This window comes from Monodelphis domestica, chromosome X (genome assembly GCF_027887165.1).
Source record: "Monodelphis domestica isolate mMonDom1 chromosome X, mMonDom1.pri, whole genome shotgun sequence".
Classification (NCBI taxonomy): domain Eukaryota; kingdom Metazoa; phylum Chordata; class Mammalia; order Didelphimorphia; family Didelphidae; genus Monodelphis; species Monodelphis domestica.
In genome coordinates this window covers 17,749,185-17,772,807 of record NC_077235.1, presented here as the reverse complement: position 1 = coordinate 17,772,807, position 23,623 = coordinate 17,749,185, and the positions used below count along the sequence as shown (strand labels likewise).

Below are 23,623 nucleotides of genomic sequence, written 5' to 3'. Positions count from 1 at the left end.
CAACAACATGGAAATGGGCTTGGATCAAGGACACATGTGATACCCAGTGGCATCGCGCATCGCCTATGGGAGGGGTGGCAGGAGGCTGGGGGAGGAAAAGAAAATGATCTTTGTTTCTAATGAATAATGTTTGAAAATGACAAATAAAATAATGTTTAAAAGGAAAAAAAAATAAAATGTTCTCCCAGAAAAAAAGAAAAGAGAACTAATTATAAATCAATTTAATAATTGTTATAATTTATATTTTAGTTATATAGCTGTTAGAATTTAATTTTTTTAAAAAAGCACTATGCCACATTGTGAAAATGGTCATCCATCTATTTAAAGGGAAGGGAAGTTATCTAGTTATATACTCTATGTATTATAGCACCACAGTGGCCATTTTCACATTCTTATTGTTTTCTGGGCACACAACTGGGGATGCCCTGCATGTCTCTTGTCCAACCTGGCTCGTTTTATAAAAAGTCATTACCACATTGGACATAGAGAAATGAATTTTTCAGCCACTGCAGTTTTTGAAGACTACCTACCTTCTTCTGTCTCCACAGTGTTCAAGTCTTGTCCCCTGTGAGGTTTAGTAGAAAAGCCATATGTGTTTAAATAACTAAACCTTGAGATCCTTCTTTTCCATTCTGTGCAATTAATCTCCCTAGAAGTCTCCTAGTTAGTTGCTTCTAAAGGCAAAGTTCTCTGCATTAAAAATTTGAATGTCTCAGCATCATTTTCAGTGAGGAATTTCCAGATTCTTCTTTATCCCCTGAAGCACGCACACCTTCTGACAGCCAAACTGTGGGGAGTGTTCATAGAAACAGTAAAAAACTCCACATGCTTTCGCTCATCCTGGAAACATTCCCATTTTGAAGGATGGGCACTGCAGCTCTGCAAATGGCACGCTTTCGCACTTTTGTCAGAATAATGTCTGTATTATCCCAACGCATTCGACTCTTCTTGAATACTTTTTAAGTACAAATGCTTATTTGTATTTCTTTGGTTCCCAGGTACCACAAACTCTGCAGGTCAAATTAAATTAAGCTGAGACACAGAACAAGACTACTTGGCCCAGTAGTGATGTTTTTAATGAAAATGATCACTTTTACTTGGATAATGGAATTTCTGATGAAAAGACTGATAGCATCTTTGGTACCAAGGCTTCTGTGAGTATTTCCGTGATGAAACTTTCAGCTTTAGTGGTTGAGCTGGAGATTTGCTTATTACTCACATTTAATTTCTATTTAAAGAGTTGGCTGATGTGAAAATTATATTAATAAATAATGGGTTGATTTGATCCTAGATAATTCTAATTTTCCCTGCATTAGTAATACTATACGGAGTCTCTGATTTTGTAGTCTCTCTCTCCCTTCTTCTCTTCCTCTTTCCTTCTCTCTTCCCTCCCTTCTTCTCCCTCCTTCCTTGTCTCTATCTCTCCTCTAGCTCCATCTCTTCCTCCTCTCATCTCTTGTTCTTTTTTCTCCCTCTTTGTCTCTATTTCTCTCTCCCTTCCCCTTCTTTCTCCCTTCCTTCCTACCTCTCTCCCTGTCCTAGTCTTCCCCTCTTCTCTGTCTGTCTCTGTCTGTCTGTCTCTTATATTTTTCTTGGAAAAATGGCATGTGTGACTCTTAAAGGAATTATGTATTTCAACTACTTTTATAGCTTCTTTTGTAAAACAAATGTTTTTTAAGTAGAAGGAAAGATTAGTCATTTGAGTTTGAAATTGAGGAAACTGTCCTGCAGATTATTCCTTGGCAAACCAAGCTGATGTACCAGTTAGATATCTGGAAGCCAGATGTGATTCTTGCCTAGACATTGATTATTTTTACTGCGACTTTGCCAGATCTTATTTTAAAGTTTAATTTCATTTGGGCCATCTTGGAGGTGTAGATGCCAAATAACTAATTCCTGGGGACAAAGGCTGGGAAGAAATTCTTCCATTGATTTTACATATATTTTTCCCTTGCTTTAGACGTGTATGTTTTGCACTCTGAGGCTGACTGCGACAAAACGTTGTGAACCCCTGTGCCACTTATTGATGTCAGTTTGATCCTCGTTTTATCTCTTTCCAACATTTTCCCTCTGTCTCCATCATATACAGGGGATGGTCATGCCTTAGATCTCATTATAACCTGGATCTCTACCACTTCATTAGTTTTAAATTTAAAAATTCTTCTTTCTGATTATAATCTCCTCTCCTTCCACCTTTCCTTCAGCCTCATTCCCCCTAAACCTATTTTTTTATCTTCCATGCAACTTCCAGTCTTTCTATTCAGCCATAATTACCTAGTACACTGTTCCAGATTCCTAATTTTTTAAACCTTACCTTCTGCCTTAAAACCAATACTAAGTACCGATTCCAAAGCAGAAGAGAGATAAGAGCTAGGAAATGGGATTTAAATGACTTACCCAGGGTCACACAGCTAGGAAGTATGTGAGGTCAGATATGAACCTAGGATCTCCCATCTCTAGGCCTGGCTCTCAATCCACTGAGCCGCCTAGATGCTGCTAGCCTCCTGCTTAACTGAAAAAAAAAAAGAGTACATCTCTATTGACCTCCCTCATTTCTCTATTACATACCTCAAAATATCCTCTTATTGTTATTGCCCCTCTCCTCCTTTACCCTTGGCCCTTCTTTTTTGCACAGGCCACTCCTCACCCTGTGTCTCCAATCCCATCATCCTTTTCTCCAGAACCTTGCCACATATATAGCTTTCTTTATACTGCTTTCAAACATGCTCTGATCCATATCATCCTAGGATGGGCTAGCCCCTGCTGTCTTTTGTCTTATATCTCTTCATACCTTTCTGCCAAGCCCCTAGAAAGAACTGTCTATCCTCCCTACTGCTTTCTCACCACCCATGCATTTTTCAACCCCTTCCACTATGGCTTCTAACTCCACCACCCTTGTGAAATTCCCCCATTCCAGGTGACTTTGGGCATGTTGCAAAATATTTCAAAGCCAATTTCCCAGTCTATACAATGACAGGTTGACTTAGATGGTTTCTTATATCTTTTTTTTTTGCCTGTCGACGTGATTCCAGTTTCCCCTACCCCAAAAGCTTTAGTGGATCCCCACCGCCACTAAGATAATCAGCTGACTCCTGCCTTTGGCACCGAAGGCCCTCCACACATTGATGTTACTTTTTTCCCCAGTCTTTCTTCATGTAGGTCCACAAACTCTCCTCCTCAATGTGTTGGCGGTCCTCCTGATTGGATCATTTCATTCCTATCTTTGTGCATGTGCACAGGTCATGACTCCATCCTTGGAATGTACCCTCTCTATATTTCCATGTCTCAGAATCTTTCTCTTCTGTCAAGACTTGACTCAATCTGCCACTTGCTCTGTGAAACCTTCCTTGCTACCACCTCACCATCCCAGTTAGTGCTTTCTTGTTCTCTGCCTCTATTCACTCCACCTCTTACTATCCCCATGCATATTTCTGCATTTGGTCTCTGATCTCCCTGCTGTTGACTCACTTAGTATGAATTGAACTCTGGGCTTGCTTTATTTCATTGTTTCATTTAAGTCACCATAAATATTTATCAAGGGATGATTAGTTAGACAAAATCATCTGATCACATGATTAGTATCCAATAAGTATTGTCCCATGGAATTACCGTCTCTTTAAAACATTCATCAAATTCATGTGGAACTCTTCAGTCAAGAAGGATTTTTTTTTAATTTTTTAATTTTTATTTGGTCATTTCCAAACATTATTCATTGGAAACAAAGATCATTTTCTTTTCGTCCCTCCCCCCCTCCCTCCACCTCTCCCACAGCCGACACGCAATTCCACTGGGTATCACATGTGTTCTTGATTCAAACCCATTTCCATGTTGTTGGTATTTGCATTAGAGTGTTCATTTGGAGTCTCTCCTCAGTCATATCCCCTCCACCCCTGTAGTCAAGCAGTTGCTTTTCATTGGTGAAGAAGGATTTTTTAAGGGCCTCTGATGTGCCAGATATTATGCTAAGTGTTTGAAGTACAAAGAAAAATAAAACTGGTCTCTACCCTCAAGAAACGCACAGTCTAATGGAGGAGAGAACACCGAAACAATTATGTCCATACAAGATGTGTATATATATGTATATATATATATGTGTGTATGTGTGTGTGTGTCTGTGTGTGTGTACATATATATATATAGGATAAATTGGAGGTAATAAAAAGAAAGGCAGTAGAATTAAGAGGGGTCACGGAAGTGTGGCTACTAATCAAAGGTGAAACTTTAGGTGGGAATTGAAGGAAGTCAGGCCAAAAGGTGGACATAAGGAAGTAGAGCTATTTTTCTCTCTTGTAAAGTCTCAGAATTAACTATCTTCCTACCTATAGAACTGATATTCAACTAAACAGCCAGTGTAAATGTTTGGAGTTGGCAGATGTTTTGCCTTATGCAAAGAATAGCAGAGATAGCCATGTCAGTGGTTTGAGGAATATGTGTTTGGGAAGTAAGGAAAGGGAGGGGAAGAGGGCATGTTAGGAAATTCTTAAAATTGGATTTAATTTTGATGTTCCTTTATTTCCATATCTATGTAGAGGTTTCCTTGAATTTGTGCTTACCATTGTTCTGCTTAATAGAAAAGCGAAGTGTTGTTTTCTTCTGTTTGGTCAGGTTGAACAAACAAACCCGTTCCATAATATGATCCCTTATTTTATATACTTTAGGTTTATGGAATTCTAGAGGTAGAGAAGTGAATATGAGCTTATATCAGGGGTAAGTAGCCAAGCAGAATTTGAACTTAAATCCTCTGACTCCAAATCCAGTGCTTTATCCACTGCCTGTCACTTGCATCTCTTAACACGTCTGTTCCTTTTGCTGCAATTTTGGGGACCAGTATTTTCAGGCACTCTGAGATCTGGCCTGTAGATTGTCTAGAAGCTAAATGCCACAAAATAAGAATAATTTGGGGGGGGTTAAGTGATAACTGTCAGGCAAAGGGGCTATCATATAACTCCCATCTTGGTTCATACCGTATCATCTTCCACCTAGAGCAGTGATGGCAAACCTTTTAGAGGGGCAGGTGATGTGAGAAATGTCCCCAGACATGTGTGGAAAGGGTAAGGGGAGCAGCTGAGCCCGCATTCCTCTGGCTTTTTAATAACAAACTGTCACAAACTCTGTGCTGGGGCAATAGTCAGCATGCCCACAGAGAGGGCTCTGAGTGCCCTCTCTGGCATGTATGCCATAAGTTCACCCCCATGGGCCTAGACTACTGTAATAGCATTCTCATTGGTTTCCTTGTCCTTACTCTTTGCCCTTTGCTTTTACAAAGTCATGACAGGTATGACCTTAGCTAAGCTGCCACAAAATTGTGAGATTCACAGTGCTAATATAGAGTAAATGGGGAATATTTACTAAACAGTCCCACTAAAAGCCTGAACCTTCCAGGGGGTATTTAATGAATACACTGAGCTATTTGCATGCTTCATTTTGCCTGTATTTGCACATACACATCTGCCAGCCCTTTCTATCATGTGTATTTTTATGGTAGAGGAAAGAAAAAGCTGTCCCCTATGTAATACCCATATTTTACCTTGAGTATCTTGGCAGGAGGGAACCTGTTGCCCACATAAGGTTTAAGACATAAGCCATACCTAAGCTATTTTTCTGAAAGAGATTTTCTTGAAGTTTTACTCCAGTATGGAGACAGTCAAAAAAAGGAACCAAATTGGGGTCATGTTGCCAGAATCAACCTTGATATGTATGCATCCCGAATCTGTTGGGAGTGGAGATGAGGGTTCCATGATGAAATTGTTAACCGAAGAGGATGAAAACTTTGGAATGATGAATGGTAACAAGTACCTGCAACTTCACAAAATTGAGCAGGTCTATACAAAGAAAATGCAAGCCCAATTTTTTTTACTGATGAAAAATGATAGCCCACTTATTATCTCCTTCCTATGACCAATTCGTAAGATATTTACTTTAAAGGCAGAGAGGATTACCCTTTTCTCAGTACTTGGAATAGACCCAGTTCTCCTGGTGTGTGTGTTCTTTGAACTTGCAAAGCGAGCTCCCTTTTAGATTTCTCTGCTTATAAGGGATATCACCAGTTGAGAGGACCCCATTAAAGACCCTAAATTATGATCCTGAACTTATGATTTATTTGAATTCAAAGGGAAAATCATAAGGAGCTTTTTATAACTCATTTCCTTTTGGCCTAATGGGGGATAATATAGGCTTAAAATTAAATTATGAAGAGCTTTAAAAAGGCTTATTTGGCCACGGTAGGCTTTTTAAAAATTAATTTGAGTTTTAAATAGCATCAAAAATTAATACTTGAATGCGCAATTAGTAAAAGCAGGTAAATGAGTTTAGATTTAAAAAGAGCCCTCCAACTCTCAATTCTGTGACCCTCTGCTTATTTTATTAGGAGAATCCAAAAAGAATTTTTTCCTTCCATTTAAAGACACCTAATTTCTCTTATAATATGCATCCATAGATGAATGAGTGTGTGATCTTGTTCATGTGACTATTCCCAAAGACACAAACAGCAGCCCTTCTCCAGCTCATCATCTAGCACTACCGTTTTCCACGTTCTTCCATAAATTAAAAAAATATCTACCTAATAAGCTAGGAGCTTGAGCTCCCTTGTTTTATTCCTCAAGAATACACAGTCAACACTGTGGCAGTAATACTTTAATAGAAAAATGTAAAAGTTCTTGTTGATAATATTCTACAACCTATTTATACTACCATGAGTCTCCCCACTGCCCTGGTGATCACGCCACCTTGGCGTCTGATTAGGAACCCCCCGTTTCACACTTGGTGTTGATTGCCTTTCTTCAAGGCCATTTGGGGCTATAAAATTCTGCTCTTCCAACCCCTCCTTGAAGCACGCGCTTCCCCTAAGAGCTTTATGATGCTCTATTTTCTCCCCCCCCCCCATCTGGGTTTCTTAGCGTTCCTGGAGCCAAACTGCTCTCTTTCTATGTATGTATGACACACCATATTGCCATAAGATATATATGTGTGTATGTTGATTTTTTTGCCTGTTGGCTTGCTTGTTTTTCAATACCAGTTGTGTCCGATTCTTTGTGACCCAATTTGGGGTTTTCTTCGCAAAGATTGAGTACCATTTCCTTCTCCAGGGACATTTTTTCCAGAGGAGGAAACTGAAACATGTTTAAGTGACTTGCTCAAGGTCACTCATCTAGTTTCAGAGGCTAGTTTTGAACTTGGTTCTTCCTACCTTCAGGCCCTGTGCTAGCTCCACTGCATTATCTAGGTACTACTTGCTACACTTGCATAATAATAAAGTATTTATTTGTATTAGCCTTCCAAGAAAAGGAGCTACAAACTCTGAGGTCATGTCATTATTACCACAATTTAGATTTATTTTCCTTCTACATTAAGTTTTGGTACATCATCCATATCACTCATACCACAATGTCCACATTACGTTGCCTTGGAAAACTCCCACCCTTATATCCATTCAAAGTGCATCTCCTCTGGCTTACCTGAAGGTGCAAGGAAGACTCCCCTCCAATAATACCCAAGTGTCTTTCCTCATGTATGATCCTGCCAAAATACCTTTTCATTTTGTCATTTTCTTCTTCTAAAAGGGGGGGGGGGGTACAAAGTAGACAACTGCTTTAATTTAGACCACTCATTAAAAAATTGAAAACTCATGGGGGCATCTGGATGGCTCAGTGGATTGAGACCCAGGTCTAGAGATGGGAGGTCCTGGGTTCAAATCTGGCCTCAGACATTTCCCAGCTGTGTGACCCTGGGCAAGTCACTTGACCCCCATCACCTAGGCCTTATTGTTCTTTTGCCTTTGAGCCAATATACAGTATTGATTCCAAGACGGAAGGTGAGGGGTTAAAAAAAGGATATAATGAGTAGTTTGAAAGGCGCCTTCCTCCTCCCCCAAATAACAAGACATTTAGAAACAAAGAGAAGGCAAACAGCTAAAAACATTAAAAGTAGAATCATCCAAAATTTAAAATAAGCAAATCAAAACCGCATCATCTAAGAAAAAATCTAGCTAAAGTAGAAAGTATGTAAACTATCATGAGGGTTAGTCTCAAATGAATAAATGACACATTCAAGGAAGTTGAGAAAATATTGACAACTCTAAGAATTTATAAAAAAAAAAACACAAGAAATAAAGGAGAGAAACAACATTAAAAATGGAGAATAAAGAACAAATGAGTATATTAGGAAGCGTCAAAAATGCCACAGAAAGTTTACTACACTAAAGAACAGAACTGTATACATGATAAAGCAGATGGAAATTACAGACCAAAAAACAGCTCATCCAAACTCCTAGAAAAGACACAGACTTACATGACAGACCTAGAAGAGAAATCACAGTACTACAGTCTCAGGATGACTGTCTGCCACTTGAGTAACTTAAAAAAATAGTCTAGATAGAGTTGAAGAAATAATCAGAAAAAATTTCCTCAGACTGGTAAAAGCAGTCAATAAAACACAAATAGAAAGGGTCTATATGACTCCGAAAAGGAAGAAGCAAAGGGCTGGTGCACTTAAAACACATCTTAAAGTTTAACAATACAGTAATCGGGGAGCGGCCAGGTGGCTCAGTGGCTTGAGAGTCAGGCCTGCTCTACTATATCCATATGCTCAAATATGCAGAAACAGACACAAGGATGAGACAAGATGAAACAAACTTTATATTAAACTCATTAAACTAGAGGGGGCAGCTGTGTAGTTCAGTGCATTGAGAGTCAGGCCTAGAGATGGGAGGTTCTAGGTTCAAATCTGGCCTCAGATACTTCCCAGCTGTGTGACCCTGGGCAAGTCCCTTAACCCCCATTGCCTAGCCCTGACCACTCTTCTGCCTTGGAGCCAATACACAATATTGATTCCAAGATGGAAGTTGAGGATTTTAATAAAAAAAATCAGGAGGAACAGGGGAAGAATAAACATGTACTCAATGTACAGCATATGAATGAATTGTTAGATGAGTATTTAAAATTCCTACAAACAAGAAAAATGTCACAACCCAAAAGATCATAGTATAAATAGGTGCAGAGATGCAGAATAAAGCAGAGATCAAGTGACTTGTCCTGGGTCGCACAGCTTCTTTCAGACAGATATAGGGGCTCAGGTCTTTATAACTTGTTAATATCTAATACTCCAAGTTTTATATTTATAAAGTTTATTAAAATTAACTTGAAGTAAAAAGCGTGTGTAAAACCAGCCTTCCCAGCCATGCATGCAGAAAAAGAGAGCAAGAGGGAGGAGTTACCAAAACTTAAATGCCAACATGAACACACAACATGGCAGAGAAGGGAAAGGAGTTCTGGGAAACACAAAAGGAATTTTGGGAAACTTAGTTCAAAGGTAGAAAATTTCCACTTCTACAAACTCCAAGTCTAATACTTTATCAATTATGCAGAACTACCTTTCAGCACAAACTATTTTTAAATTTCAATAATATTTGAAGAAATTAATTTATTCCCACTGTTAAAATCCTCAGAAGAAACTGACACATAGCCCTCTTTAGAATATAAAGCAGCAAGGGAGGCCTTAAGAACGTCTGGCCACATTTCACCTGGCTTTGCATCAACCAAACAACTTTCAGTAGTCTCCTCCACTCATTGGACCAGGGCCTCTGTACTTCTCAAACTTAAAGATCATCTCTCAGTCTGGACATGTCACCTTGAGACTGACATTCAGTCACTCACTCAGACAAAAACGCACAAAGCAGAAAAAGCCAAGACAAGGTAGTCTAGCCCATGTGTCTACATGAGAGCTTTGGTGGAGTAAGATCAAAGAGCAAGTCCTCTACCTTCCAAACGGCTTCACGGAAAGTTCAGGGAATACAGAATAGAGTCCACAAAAGAGAAAGCCAGCCTGAAACTCTCTTCTTTTCAGTATTGCCGCAACCTGTCCAGACCTCTGTCACTAGTGAGCACATAGAAGCAAGGACCGAGGGCTCACCCTGAGGAGTTTGTCTCCTACTGACATGAGATGTCCTTTCAGTGTCAAGCCACCACATGACTGAGATCAGATGAGAAGTCACTTTCAGAGGGCCCACATGCTGAGTTAGTTACCCTGTCTCTAGCTTCTCCAGATGTTTCTGGGAGAACTCCAAACACACATTTCTTGGTTTGGCCCAAGGAGGCCAATTAAACCTCTGAAACAAAACAAAGGCAAATTGAGAAAAACAGAGATTCTATATATTATTTTTATAAATTACGGTGCACTGTAACTAGTAATAAAAAGGATTTAATGAATAAAAGTATAAGACTCCACGGAACTCAAGAAGATATTAGATGAAAGAGGGAATTTAAGAATAATAACATATTATCTCAAAATAAATAATAATAATGACCACATCTCAGACATAGTACTCACAGGGAAATCCTTGGCTCCGGATATCTACTTCATCAAGAAATAAGGAAAACTAATGAATTGATTCTGTATCCAGAAGGAAAAAAAATCAACCAACAAAACACAACAAATAACCAAGGTCACGATAGAGATCAAAATAATTTAAATAAGGAAATAATTAGAACAAAACAAAAACCTGCTTTTTAAAGACAAAATTGATAAATACTTAGCAAATCTAATTTTTAAAAGGTTTCAAAAATAAGCATCCTAAATTAGACCTGAGAAAGGCAATAACATGAGAAGCAAAGAAATCAAGAAAATTATTCTAGATTACTTACATGAAACTGTGATAATAAATGTGATAAGCTAAGACAAATGGATGCTTATCTATGAAATTATAATACCAAAACTGATAAAAAATAGGAAATGGATAATATAACTAGGCCATAATGGAAAATGAGAATTGCCTGTAGAAAGCAGACTAGAATAAAATCCCACAAAAGTAATCTCATCTACATTTCTGCATGGGTAATCGAATACCTTACTTATTTAGAATTCAAGAATCATCAAGAATTCAATGAAATAGCTAGAAATAGAAATATTTTTATAATTTATGACCCAATGTATTAGGCATTTGTGACTTATAGTATATAAGAGACCTAAACGGATACAACTAAAAATTATTTTCATATAAATGATGAAAAAGTAAACAAATAACTTGCTATTTATGGTTAATCCACACAAATATAGTAAAAATTGCAGTACTTTCCGAACTGCATTACAGATTTAATGCAGTATCCATCAAAATTCTAGTAAGTATTTAAAAGAGTTAAAGCCATACCAAATTTATTTCGAACTATTGAACAAGAATATCAAAAACTATTCAAAAGAAAACCAACTAAAGAATACTAACATTAGAGCTCAATATGAACTATTAAGCAATAATTACTTTTTGACTTGTCATATAGTAGAAAAATAATAGAAAGATTAATAGAATGGAAAACTGGGAAAACGGACACAATGAAAATGAAATATCGGTGTTTGAGATTTTTAAAAAACCATTTAAAAACCAACAATGAAGAACAGTCTATAGTAAAAACAGGACAGTTCTACACCCCAAAATGGGTTTGTATTCATATCTCCTACGATATACTGCCCCAGATTGTAAATCTATTAGCAATTTTTTAAAATGTATTATTTTTTATTTTTTTAGTTATTTTATTTATTTTTATTAATTTTGTAAAATTTTTAAATTATTGAAAACAGAAAAAGAAATATATTTGTCTCAGTTTTAGAAAAAACTTTCAAAAATTAGGTCACTAGAGGGGGTAGCTGGGTAAACCAATGGATTGAGAGCCAGGCCTAGAGATGGGAGATCCTCAGTTCAGATCTAGCCTCAAGACACTTCCGACCTGTGTGACCCTGGGAAAGTCAATTAACTCCCATTGCCTAGCCCTTACCACTCTTCTGCCTTGGAGCCAATACCCAGAATTGATTCCAATATTGAAGGTGAGGGTTTTTATTTTTAAAAAAAAGTCACTAGAGAAAAAAAAATGGGTTTGATTATACAAAGATATAAGTATTTTAAGTAATAAAAAAGCAGAATCTCTAAAATTGGAATGATTAGGAGAAAATTAAAATAGCTATCTGATAAAAGTCTGTAATACAGAATGTATTGGAAATGAGCATACCCCCTTAAAACTAACAATCCATGATCCGCAGTGGAACAGTTGTCAAAAAAAAAAATGCTTACAAAGGAAGAAATGCACAATGTTGAGACCTGAAAGGAAGGTTAAACTCCCTAATAACAAAATGAAAGCAAAATATCTCTGAGATATCATCTTAACCTGGCAAGGGTGTCGTGGCATGCACTGGGGCTTTATTTTTTTAAAGAATATAAATATTTTTATTTAAGTAAAATGAAATGTAAGTTCAAAAACACAGTCCATATCAAACTTAAAACAGTAAGGCGTGTCATAAAGGATTTGTATAGTATCTTAAAAACCATTCAATATTAACGAAATATATCATTTTTTCATTAAAGAATCAAGAAGATAAGAAGTTAAAGACTTACATTAATATTTCTTATATCACTTTAAACAAAAGAAAAAGCTGAAAATCAGTTTACACCATTTCTATTTGTCAAATGTTAACAATATTGGTTTAACTCCCAATGGTGAATATCAAAAAATGAAAAATAAATCAATAAATAAAAATGGTGACTATCAATATGAAGACTTTCCTTGAGTGGTATCAATATAGCAAAAATATATTGGCAAATAAAAGCCAAACAAATGGCTCTTTCATGTGGTTTGGGATATGGGATGGGAAGGACACAAATATTTTTATAGCATCTTATGTTCTAGGCATTGAGCTAATAAGTATGTTATATTAATATTATCTCATTTATTTGTCATGCTTTACACAGCTAGTAGTTATCCAGGTCTTCCTGACTTCAGCTCTAAACAGTACTTCATTTCTGGCATGCCTTGTTAATGGGTCTGTAGGTTGGTGAAATATTTTGAAATCACAAAACAGATCATAACTTGAAACCTAGTAATTCCAAAAACATCATTTAAAAAGAAAGGACCGGGTGCAGCTACGTAGCTCACTAGATTGAAAGCCAGGTCTAGAGAGGGGAGGTCCTGGGTTCAAATCTGACTTTAGACACTTCCCAGATGGGTGACCCTGGGCAAGTCACTTGACCCCCATTGCCTAGCCCTGACCACTCTTCTGCCTTGGAACCAATATACAGTATTGATTCCAAGATGGAAGGTGAGGGTTAAAAAAAAATGACCTTATATAGACAGAAAATGTGCATTGCTGTTCTATATGCAATGACAGAAAATTGTTAAGAACCTACTTATCTAGTTATTGAATAACAGTTGCATAAATTGTGGCATGCAAAAGTAATGGAAAAATTGGGTTATATACAAACTTTTTAAGTGTGGAACATACAAAGAAAATACTGGAAGATTAACATGAAGTGATGCAGAATAAAACCAGAAGAACCACCATTATGTATACAGGCTGGCAATATCTATGTCCTAAAGTAAATGGCAAAGGTAAACAAACAGGAACCTGAGTTAGGTCTGAAAGGAGGGAAAGAATAGTTAGGAGACATTCTTTTGTTTTCCTGTTTGTTGGGCTGCTTGGTTCTGCCCTGTTGAAGGTTAGATTTGGGAAAGATGTTGTCCTTGTGTTTTTTCCCCATTCTTTTTATGAATGGTTGAGTTTTTTGATTCTCAAAATATATATGTATATATTTGGAAAGTTAATTCTGTGTATGAACTTATGTATGTCTATACAGACAAGACCACACCCCACAACCTTCTTAAGGCTATTGGAAGACCTGGATGAGATTAAAATTACCATGTGTAGTTTGCTTTTGGGCAGTGGAGGCAGGGGAATTACTATTATAGCATAATGAGTTTTTACGTAACAAATTCCCACTAAGTTCAAATTTCAAAGCTCCACTGGACCTCTCTTTAGCCATTCTGGTTTCTTAGATCTTCCCTGCAGGGGTGGCAAAAATATCTAGCATGGAATCCTGATCCTTAGGCCACTGATGGCTCCAAATCCCACTTCAGGAGGCTTGACTGTCCATGCATAGAACTAAAAAGAATTAATGAGACAAGATGGTGTGGGTGAATGGCAGCTTTGCCTCTAAGAAAGAGCAAGAGTGTACCATTCTGGGAATTTTAGAGATGTACCTTGTGCCAACTGTTGTCAGTAGCTACTATTTCCATCCCCTACAGTAGGGAAATGTGGAATGTTTTCTTCTAGAAACTCAGCCCTGCCATTTCTGGGATTGGTGCCTCCATCTTAATTGACTTAAGCATGCCTACAGCTCCAATGCAGTTCATTTGATCCTCAAAGTAATTCTATGCAGTTTTGTTATACCCATTTTACATATGAGGAAGCCAAAGCTCAGAGAAGTTAAATAGCTTGGCCACAAACATATTGCTAGTAATTTCTACAGAAAGATTTTGAAACCTAGTCTTGTCTGCTTTCTAATTCCAACATTTTTTCCCCACTATACCACATTGCTGCTCTTTCTTTCACATGTAGTTACCTCCAGAACTACACTGAAATATGATTCAGGAAAATTTACATTTTAAAAGCGAATTCAACACCCCCCCCCAGCCAAAAACAAACAAACAAAAAACTTCTCAGCAATTTATGACTTAATATCCTCCAGAAATTCTTCCTGTCTGTTCTTATGGATAGTTACACAGTCTAATCAGATTTCACATGGGACCAGAAAGAAAAAGGCAGAAAACTTACTCTTTGGAGTATTTATGGAAATGACAATGATGAATCCTTTTTAGAGGTAAAGCATTGAAACACAGCATAATTAATTATTGTTTAATTTAAAGATATATAATTGGTCTTTGAAATTAAGTTAGACTCAAGTACACATATTGAAGCACATCCTGAGAAAGCCCTTGGAACTGATTTACATCACTGATTGATCCAGATTTTAACTGCAGCGATTGTTCATCTATAATACAGGATTATTGCTGTAAGTAGACATTTCAAGTCCCAGGATAACTTTTTATTTATGAAAACTCCCTCACCCTTTGGGATGAAATAAACATAACGGCTTTTGCTATCTTTGAAACATTACCTTTTCTGAAAAATTAAAACACCAGTGAATCAAAGATGAAAAATGGCACACACATCCACCAAGGATGGACGTAGACAAGCACTCAGAATCTAACTTCTAGTAATTTTAATTATTTCTATCTTGAATTGGCCCCTCTTATTCATTTTCATATGTAATATGGACCTCAATGATAAGATAACTATGTGCTATCATTACTCCCCTCTTTGCATAGCTGCAACTAACTGCTTGCAATGGTTTCTTTCGTTAGTGAAAAGCTCAGTAATCACCATTAAGTCATTATTTGGCTATGATAGTATAAAATGAGATGGAAGAAGGTAAGGGGGCAAAAAGGGGTGGTAATAATAGAATGACTATAAGGCATGCTCCTTGTTTGTCCCAGGAATCTTAGAAATTTGGCATTGTGTGCTTTGCTATACCCTTTTTGCCTATAATATTTGCACTAGATTAGAAGGTGGAATAAAGTCATTGTTTGATTTATTCTGCTTGATGCATAAGTGTTTTCTCCAGCAAAAGCTGTCTTCACATTTTGGAATTTTCTGCCTCAACATCTTCTTCCCCCTCAACCAATCTCATCCTCACTATCCCATATATGCTTTCTTTTTTTTAAGAAATAAATTCATTTATTTATTTAGAATATTTTAGATAAAATTTAATAAATTAATTTTTGAATAAATTTTAAAAAATAAATTGAATTAATTTAGAATACTTTCCCATGGTTACATGATTTCCTCCACCCTTTCACGGTGTTTTCTTTTTTCCTCATTATTTCTCTTCTTTCTCTATGGATCCGGATTTTACCTTCTGGAACAATATTGAAAGCTTCTTGAGACAGTTGGGCTTTTTAGACTTGTCACCAAAATTAAATACGTGAAAAGAAGCTAGATTGGGTAAATGCCACTGAAATTACCAGCACTTGATATTTTTATTATAGATTTTAATTAACCTGTAATTTTACTATAGAAATAGCCACAATGTGTCATGATAATGGAGCAGCATAGGAAATATTTCAGGATGTAGTCCAAGCATTAGGAAAATAAGTTCAGTTGAAGGAAAATCTTCTAGACTATTAAAGTTGTCCAGAAGTAGAACAAACTCTCTTGGGAAGCAGTGACATGTTTATCAGAAGGAGGAGGGATGATGAACACCTATCAGGTACATTGTATAGATTTTTCTCAAATACAGGTAGGACTAAGTGACTTTTGAGGCTTCTTTCACCTGTGGGATTCTATGGCTATACCATGATTCTCAAGTTATTATAAGTTATATTAACTAATAAATAAAATTACTAATGAATCTAATAATATTCTTCTAACCTTTAAAGTGCTTTATAAATTGTTAGCTCTTGTTACTATGTCACCCTCAATTCCTCTTGGCAGGAATTTTCCATTATTTTCTGCACTATGGGTATTTTCCCAATATAATACATACCATCTGAATATCCAGGGCATTGTGAGCAAAGACTTCTACATAGGGCCCTGTGTTCTAAAATGATTTCAATATTATCACAGGATCAGAAATTTAGAGTTGGAAGGGACCTTGGCTGTAATCTGGCCCATCTCCCTCAGTTTTACAGATATGGAAAGGGAGATCCAGGAATGAAAACTTAACTGTGAAACCAGTTTATTTCCCTTTGGAAAAGAAACTATTCTGAAATGTGTGAGGCAAGATGATCGCACTTCTTGCTCCTGGAAAAAAATCATTCCCAGTGCTCATCAGGGATAATGCCTTGATTCATAATGCCTCGGAATTCTCTTCAGTATCTGCAATTTGCATTTTGTTAGGGATTCCTGTACTTGCATGGTTTTATGCAAATTTGGGGGTAGATGTATATTGCTTAAGAAATGACCCAACAGATACCCAAAGAACATTAGTGACTTTCCAAGGATCTCCTGTCAACGGGTGGAATGATACAATATGGTTGGACTGGACTCCTTTCCTCAATATAGGGGAAAATAGGAACATAAATGGCTAGAATGACTCACCTGACTTTTTTTAGGCTATAGAATCCTACTTTTTCTTACCTGTCATGTGGTGTTTTGAAATGTGTACTCTGTGTCAGAGTATCTGTATTTGCCTTTCTTCTGTGATTGCTAACCACTGAGCCCCAAAGTATTTCCCCAACCCTTTTATACATCCTATAGTAGGTTTACTCATGACTGGTGTACCCAAAGGCCCTACAGGCTGCCTGTTTACTCTAGCTTAATGCATTCCTAAAAGATGCTAACTCCCTTCTTCGCCCTGGCAAAGGAGAAACCCTCATTGTTCCGGAATCTCTTAGATCAGTCTAAAATCTGGGCAGAGCTGAATAACTCCTGATTGAATCTATTGTACACTGTGCCAGAGGGACACTAAAAGGGTCATTTAATCCAACCTGCCCATTTTACAGATGAGGAAACTGAAGTTTAGAGTAGTTAAGTTTCTTGCTTGGGATCATACAACTACTAAGTGTATGAGGCTGGATTCAAACCTCTGACTCCAAGTCCCAAGCCTCATCCACTGCAAGCCCAAAGGTCTCTGATTTGCCACATAACAGGCCAGTACCTGTCTTCATCTTATCTGTTTTTTGTTTTGAAAGAAAATGACAAGATTTTTGGTTTGAAAATGTTTATTGAGACTCTGAGAACAGCTCCGTGAAAATGAAATTTCCAAGAAAATCAAAGACATATAATAATGAGTTTCTTAATGTTGGCCAGCAATACAATCGAAACACATTTAAAAAAAACATAACACGAATTGTCACTCTTCAAAAACCGGAGCAAAATTACATGGAATACATACCATTGTCACATATTGAGCCTTGAAAATGAAAGGTAAAAAGAAATGAACACAAATAAAGGCCTTTTTTTGACCTCATATCTAATGAGTTAAACTTTTGCCATTAGGAATAGGGGTGTCCCACTAACAGCTTATGCAAGTGCTCAATGTCAAAGGAAGGGTACTAAAGAAATTCAAGTCTCTTTGTCATTGTCAACAAAAAGTGAAAAATTACTGACTTTACTCTTATAGACTGCTAGCAGTAACAAAAAAGAGAGGATCAAATACACCTCCTTCTCCTCCTACGGTCTCTCTCTTAAAAAATACTTAGAGAACAAAAATCAGAAATACTTCTTTTTACCTTTCATGCCAAAACGATACAAAAGGAGCAAATGGCAGAATACTCCTTTTCCCCCTTTTATTCCAAATGACACTAAAAGAGTCATTAGCAGAAATACCCTTTTCTACTTTTTGTTCCCAACTCAAAAGGAACCAATATCAGAAATAATCCCCCCATTACTCTGGGTTCCAAACAATGCAAAAGAAATAAGTGCCAAAGTATGCATTCGAAACAATAGAACAAAAATATCAGAAATGACAACTTTTGGTTCCAGATAATACAAAACAAATATTTTACTACATAATACAAAAGGAATAAATAACACAAACAGGCCCCTTTTACTTTTTTTTCAAACAATACCAAAGGAACCAGTATCAGAAATGCCCCCCTCCCCCATTACCTTTGGTTCCAAACAATACAAAAGAAATATTTAACAATATAATTTAAATAATAAAGGAATAAATAACACAAATAGGCCCCTTTAACTTTTTTCAAATAATACAAAAGGAACCAGTATCAGAAATGCCCCCTTCCCCATTACCTTTGGTTCCATACAATACAAAAGAACTATTCATATGTGGTTTAAATACAAAAAAATAAATAACACAAATATCCCCCCTCTACTTTTTTTCAATCAATGCAAAATGGAACCAGTATCACAAGTCCCACCCCCATTACTTTGGTTCCATACAATACAAAAGTATCAGACCGCATTACAAAACAGAACAATGTCAGCAAACTTCCCTCCCCTGTTACCTTTGATAAAAATAATTATAATATAAATAAGTAATAAAAAACTCAAAAATCCCCCCTTTTACTTTTTTTAATAATACAAAAGGAACTAATATCAGTACAAAAAGAAATAAATATCAAACCATAAATTTAAAATAATGTAGCAAAAGGACCCATTTCAGAAATTCCCTCCCTCCCCCACTATGTTTGGTTCCAAATAATACAAAAAGAACAAATAATAGACTCCTCCCTCATTACTTTTGTTCCAATACAAAAGGACAATTACTGGAACTACTTCCCCTGCCTTACTTTTTGTTCCAGACAAATGAAACTAATATTGAAATACATGTTCTAAATAATGCAAAAAGAACAAATATCAGAAATAAACCAATTTTAGGATGTTTCAAATAATAAAGGCACAAATATTTTACCATGTTTTAAATAATAATAAATAATAAGCACAAAGAAACAAATACCAGAAATTTTACTTTTTGCACCAAATAATACCAAAAAAAAATCAAAAATATCATTTTTTTGCTTTCTTCTCCTAACACAATGCTATGCCTTTTTCCATTGTACACATGTTTACAAGAAAATACACTGAATATATACCTTATATATTTACTTAGAAGATCCAGCTGTGGAGGTCGGCTCAGCATCCTCTGCGGCTTTCAGTAGATATTCAGGAGAGGCAAGCTCATAATCATCAGAGCTAAACAAAGCTGCCGAGTTGTCTGCTAAATATTTCACAAAGTCATGCAAATACCTCAACAATAAATTGGTGCTGTGGCTATCAAAGAAGGCATAGGACAGCATGTCTCCAATTTTCACAAATAATCTCAGGAGGTGTGGTGCTCCATAGACCTGTGACACCAGAACAGTAGGGTTGCTTGCTACAATGGCAGCATGTTGTGGCTTTTCAAATTTATACAGCAAGTGAGAACTTAGCATCAGGTTGAAGTATGCTCTGATCCCCGCTACAATTTCAGGCACAGCGTAGATCTTGTCTTCGGTGGTGGCATAAGTCTTTTCATAGAGTTCATAGTCCTCCAGAATTGACTCGACATTCTTCCTCGCAGGAAGAGAAAACAGCTTCTTTTGAACAGTGATCAAGTTCCAGTCATTCACAAGCCACGGTTTTAGCTCTTGTGGAATATTGATTTTAAAGTCATGCCTTCTCACTTGGCGCTGCTGTGCTCCACCCCCCTCAGAGCTCTCTAGAGGTTTTCTCCTCCAACGAGGTGGCTGATCACTGGTGCTCGCCTCATCTCTGCTTCTGCTCCCACCACTCTCTGCCTGTGTTGATACTGAAGGGGTTTCAACACGCTCTACAGGCTTTTTCTTTGGACTCTCAGAGGTCTTTCCTGAAGCTCCCCCTTTCTCTTTCTTTGCATACATTTCCTGATGAGCTTGAAAAAGTTCCTTCTGTTTCTGCAGATTAGCTTCTGAATACTTAAGTAATCTGCTTTCTGGAACCCACTCATCATCCCAACCAGTAGTGAGGCAGATAACGTCTTTGGAGCCAAAATCATCCTCAGTAGGAAACTGAGCTACTTCAGACTTGGCCTTGGACTTTCCCCTCTTTTTTTTCTTGACCTTACTCTTTGCCCCCAACTGCTCTTCACTGAACTCACTAACTTTTGTGGCTTCACTGGTATCAGTCATTTCGCAGGACACACTGGTTTGCCCTGTCTCACTTACTCTGTCGGCCTCACTGGTGTCATGGACCTCAGTGTCACGAACAGCTTCAGTGGCCGCATGGATGTCATCCCTTTTAGAAGCCTTAAAAATGTCACTGGCCTCAACAACTTCACATACCTCAATAGTTTGGGGGCCTCCGGATGCTCCATCTTCTTGGACCTCACAGATGATGTGGGTCCTGTGAATTTCACGGATCTCGATAATTTCACAAGGCTTACAGGGTTCACCAATGTTGTAGTCATCACTGGCGCTGGCAACTTCTTGGGCGCTGGTGGTTTCCCCGGCAGCCTCAGCAACTATAAAGGTCCCACCTGTGGCCCCTGGCTTGGCAACTTCTCCTTGGGCTGTGGTAGCCTCAGCAAAGTCTTTGGGACTTTCCCGAGCATCAGTGGCTTCTCCGGCTTCAGCAGCATGGACTTCACAGACCATAAGGGTTTTATCACGTTCCTCAGCAGCAGCAGGCTTAATAGCTTTGTCAGGGGCTTTGGTGGCTTCCCTGGCGGCTTCCTCGCGAGCTTTGGCAGCTTCGCGGGCAGCTTCGCGAGCACGGGCTTCTCGGATTAGTCGGCCCATGCGGGTTTCGCGCATGTCAGGGACTTCACCGGCTTCCCCAGGCTTAGAGGCTTCCGCGGCGGCTAGAAGGGCGCGGGCCTTACGAGCTCTACGGGCCTTACGCGCTGCACGGGCCGTGGGGGCTATAGGAGTCTGAGGGATTGCTTGGACCTCAGTGGCTCCATCAGAGACTTGGGTGGCAGCTTCATGGGGCTTGGCTTCATGGACCTCAGCTTCATGGACCTCACATGTTACAGAGACCTCACCAGGTTCAAGGGTCTCACTGCCTTTACTGGCTTCATGGACTTCACTAGCTTTGGGGGCCTTATTGGCTGCCTCGGCTTTCTGGGCCTCCTGAGCTCTCATCTTGGCCAGTTTTTCAGAGAGGCGGGTCCGCACAACAACGCCCTTCTCATTGCCCCCGGGGTAGTGGATCAGGTACTTGACCTTCCGGTACTTTACGGACACCTTCACACACTCCGCTTCATACAACAGGGACCCATGGTAACACAACACTCGCTCCCCGACCTCAAACTGGGGTTTCTTGGGGCGCTTCTTAGAATCTTTCTTTGGCGCCATCTCTCCCGCTGGGGGCCGAAGCAGCCACCCACCTCAACAGCCTCTGCCGGCGGGCACACAACACAGTCACTTGCCCCCCTCTGGCCCGATACCTTGATTGTCTCTGTCTGCTGGTCTCTCTCACCTCAGCTTCGCCCCTCAGACACAGTGGAAGATAATTGGGTTGGTTTTTTGGTTGATTTGGAATAGATTTACTCAGCACAGTCAATGGCTGCTATCCTGCTAATGGTGAAGCACCTCCGCTCCCACCAAGGACTGCGGCTGCTGTAGCGAAAGTCCAGGAGTCTTTGTGAGGCTACTCCAGCCAATAGCCAGGCTCCTTAGCTTCAACCAATAACAGTTGCTGTCGTCAGAAGTCTCGTGACTCTTTCCCACCTATAGCTTCTATGCCAGAGGTGGTCGGGCAACTTAGTTCCCACCAGCACCAGGGTTCTTAACCAATAGCTGCACATCTTAGTTTCCCGCCTTTGGTTCAATTCCAACCAATGGCCAGGTACCTTAGCTTCCCGCGAAAGGCTTGCAACTTTAGCAAATTATCCTTGCACAGTTGTGGCGGTGCTCAGTCTTGCTGGCAATTGTAGCCTTGCACATTATGCACAATTAAAAATAATTTTTATTTCATCCTATTTTGCCAACATTAATATTTCCCCTTGTGAATAAAGGTTTGTATGGATGGATCTCAAGGTGAAAGCTGTAGCATGCAGGAGCTTACAAATACTTGTGCAAGGTCCAAATTTGCAAAACTGCATGCATCTCCAAGAGAGCTTTCCTCTCAAGTTGCATGCAAGTGAAGAGTATTACACAACTGGGGACCTCCTGTCTCATCTATGAGTATAGATGCAATGCAATCACAATGCACTCATGATTGTGTGACTGCATTCACTTATGTGTGCATGAATGTGGGAGCACATGCAAATAGGAGATCTCTCCCAGAGAGGACACTTTAGCTGCTATCATGCAGAAGAAGTGGAGGATGTGGCGCCAAAATGTTCCTGCCGCTCTCAGGTTTAGCGCCAAATCCTGCTGGGTCTTGAAGTTTGGAGAGATGTCGGGCAAAGGGACGAAAACCATTTAGGTCCCACCCTCACAGCTCGGCGCACACAGGCTCCTTCTGTGCCCTGTCAAGAACTGGCACAAATGGAAAAATGTGAATTCTTTTTGCTTTTGTATATGGGGGCGGGGCACGACAGGGAGCAGCTGGGTGGCTCAGTGGATTGAGAGCCAGACCTGAAGAGTGGAGGTCCTAAGTTCAAATTTAACCTCAGACACTTGCTAGCTGGATGACCCCTGGGCAATTCACTTAAACCCCATTGTCTAGCCCTTGTCTCTTGAACACAGAATTGGCTCTAAGACAGAAGGTAAGGGCTTACAAAAATATCTTAGTGAACTTTTAAATTCAGCCTCCAAAGCCGCATTAAGACCTTTGAGACATCCTGAATATGTGCCTATATAGTTTTATGTACACACCTATATACACAAATGTGTTGATGTATATACGCAATGCTTTCTTCTTTAACCTCGGCTTGCTTCGGTTTTCTCAACTGTAAAATGGACGTAACATGAATGGCCCTACCTCTCAGTGTTATTTGGATCAGAGGAGACATAAGGTGCTTAGCACAGTGCCAGGGGCATAGTAGGTGCTGTATAGATATTTATTCTCTTCCCCTTCCCCATGCCATGGTGCCTCTTAGGTTCTCTGCATGACTTAGCAATAGAAATGACAAAATAAAATTGAAAGTTTGCAGTAATCTACTCTTCCCTTTATACACGTGTTAAATAAGTAGACTTACTCTAAAATGCTCTTAAAAATGTTTCAGTATTTGGGGCAAGGAGGCTGACCAGAGTGATTTGCAACTCTGTTGTTGTTACCTTGTTTTTCAATTGGTCTGACTCTTCATGACCCTGCTTGGGTCAAAGGTATCCAAGGGGCTTGCCAATTCCTCATTTTACAAATAAGGAAACTGAGGGTAACAGGGTTAAAGTGACTTGTCCAAGGTCATCTGAGGCCACATTTGAACTCAAGAAGCTGTTTTCCT

General features: G+C 38.7%; 1 protein-coding gene across 1 annotated transcript; it reads right to left on the bottom strand.

Annotated features, from left to right (window-relative positions):
• Window positions 1-17,522: 17,522 nt before the first annotated feature.
• Window positions 17,523-21,943, bottom strand: LOC100022980 (uncharacterized). The gene has a single exon (XM_001374624.5). It carries the CDS (start codon window positions 21,585-21,587, stop codon window positions 19,377-19,379), a length of 2,211 nt encoding a protein of 736 aa, XP_001374661.2. The 5' UTR covers window positions 21,588-21,943; the 3' UTR covers window positions 17,523-19,376.
• Window positions 21,944-23,623: the final 1,680 nt, after the last annotated feature.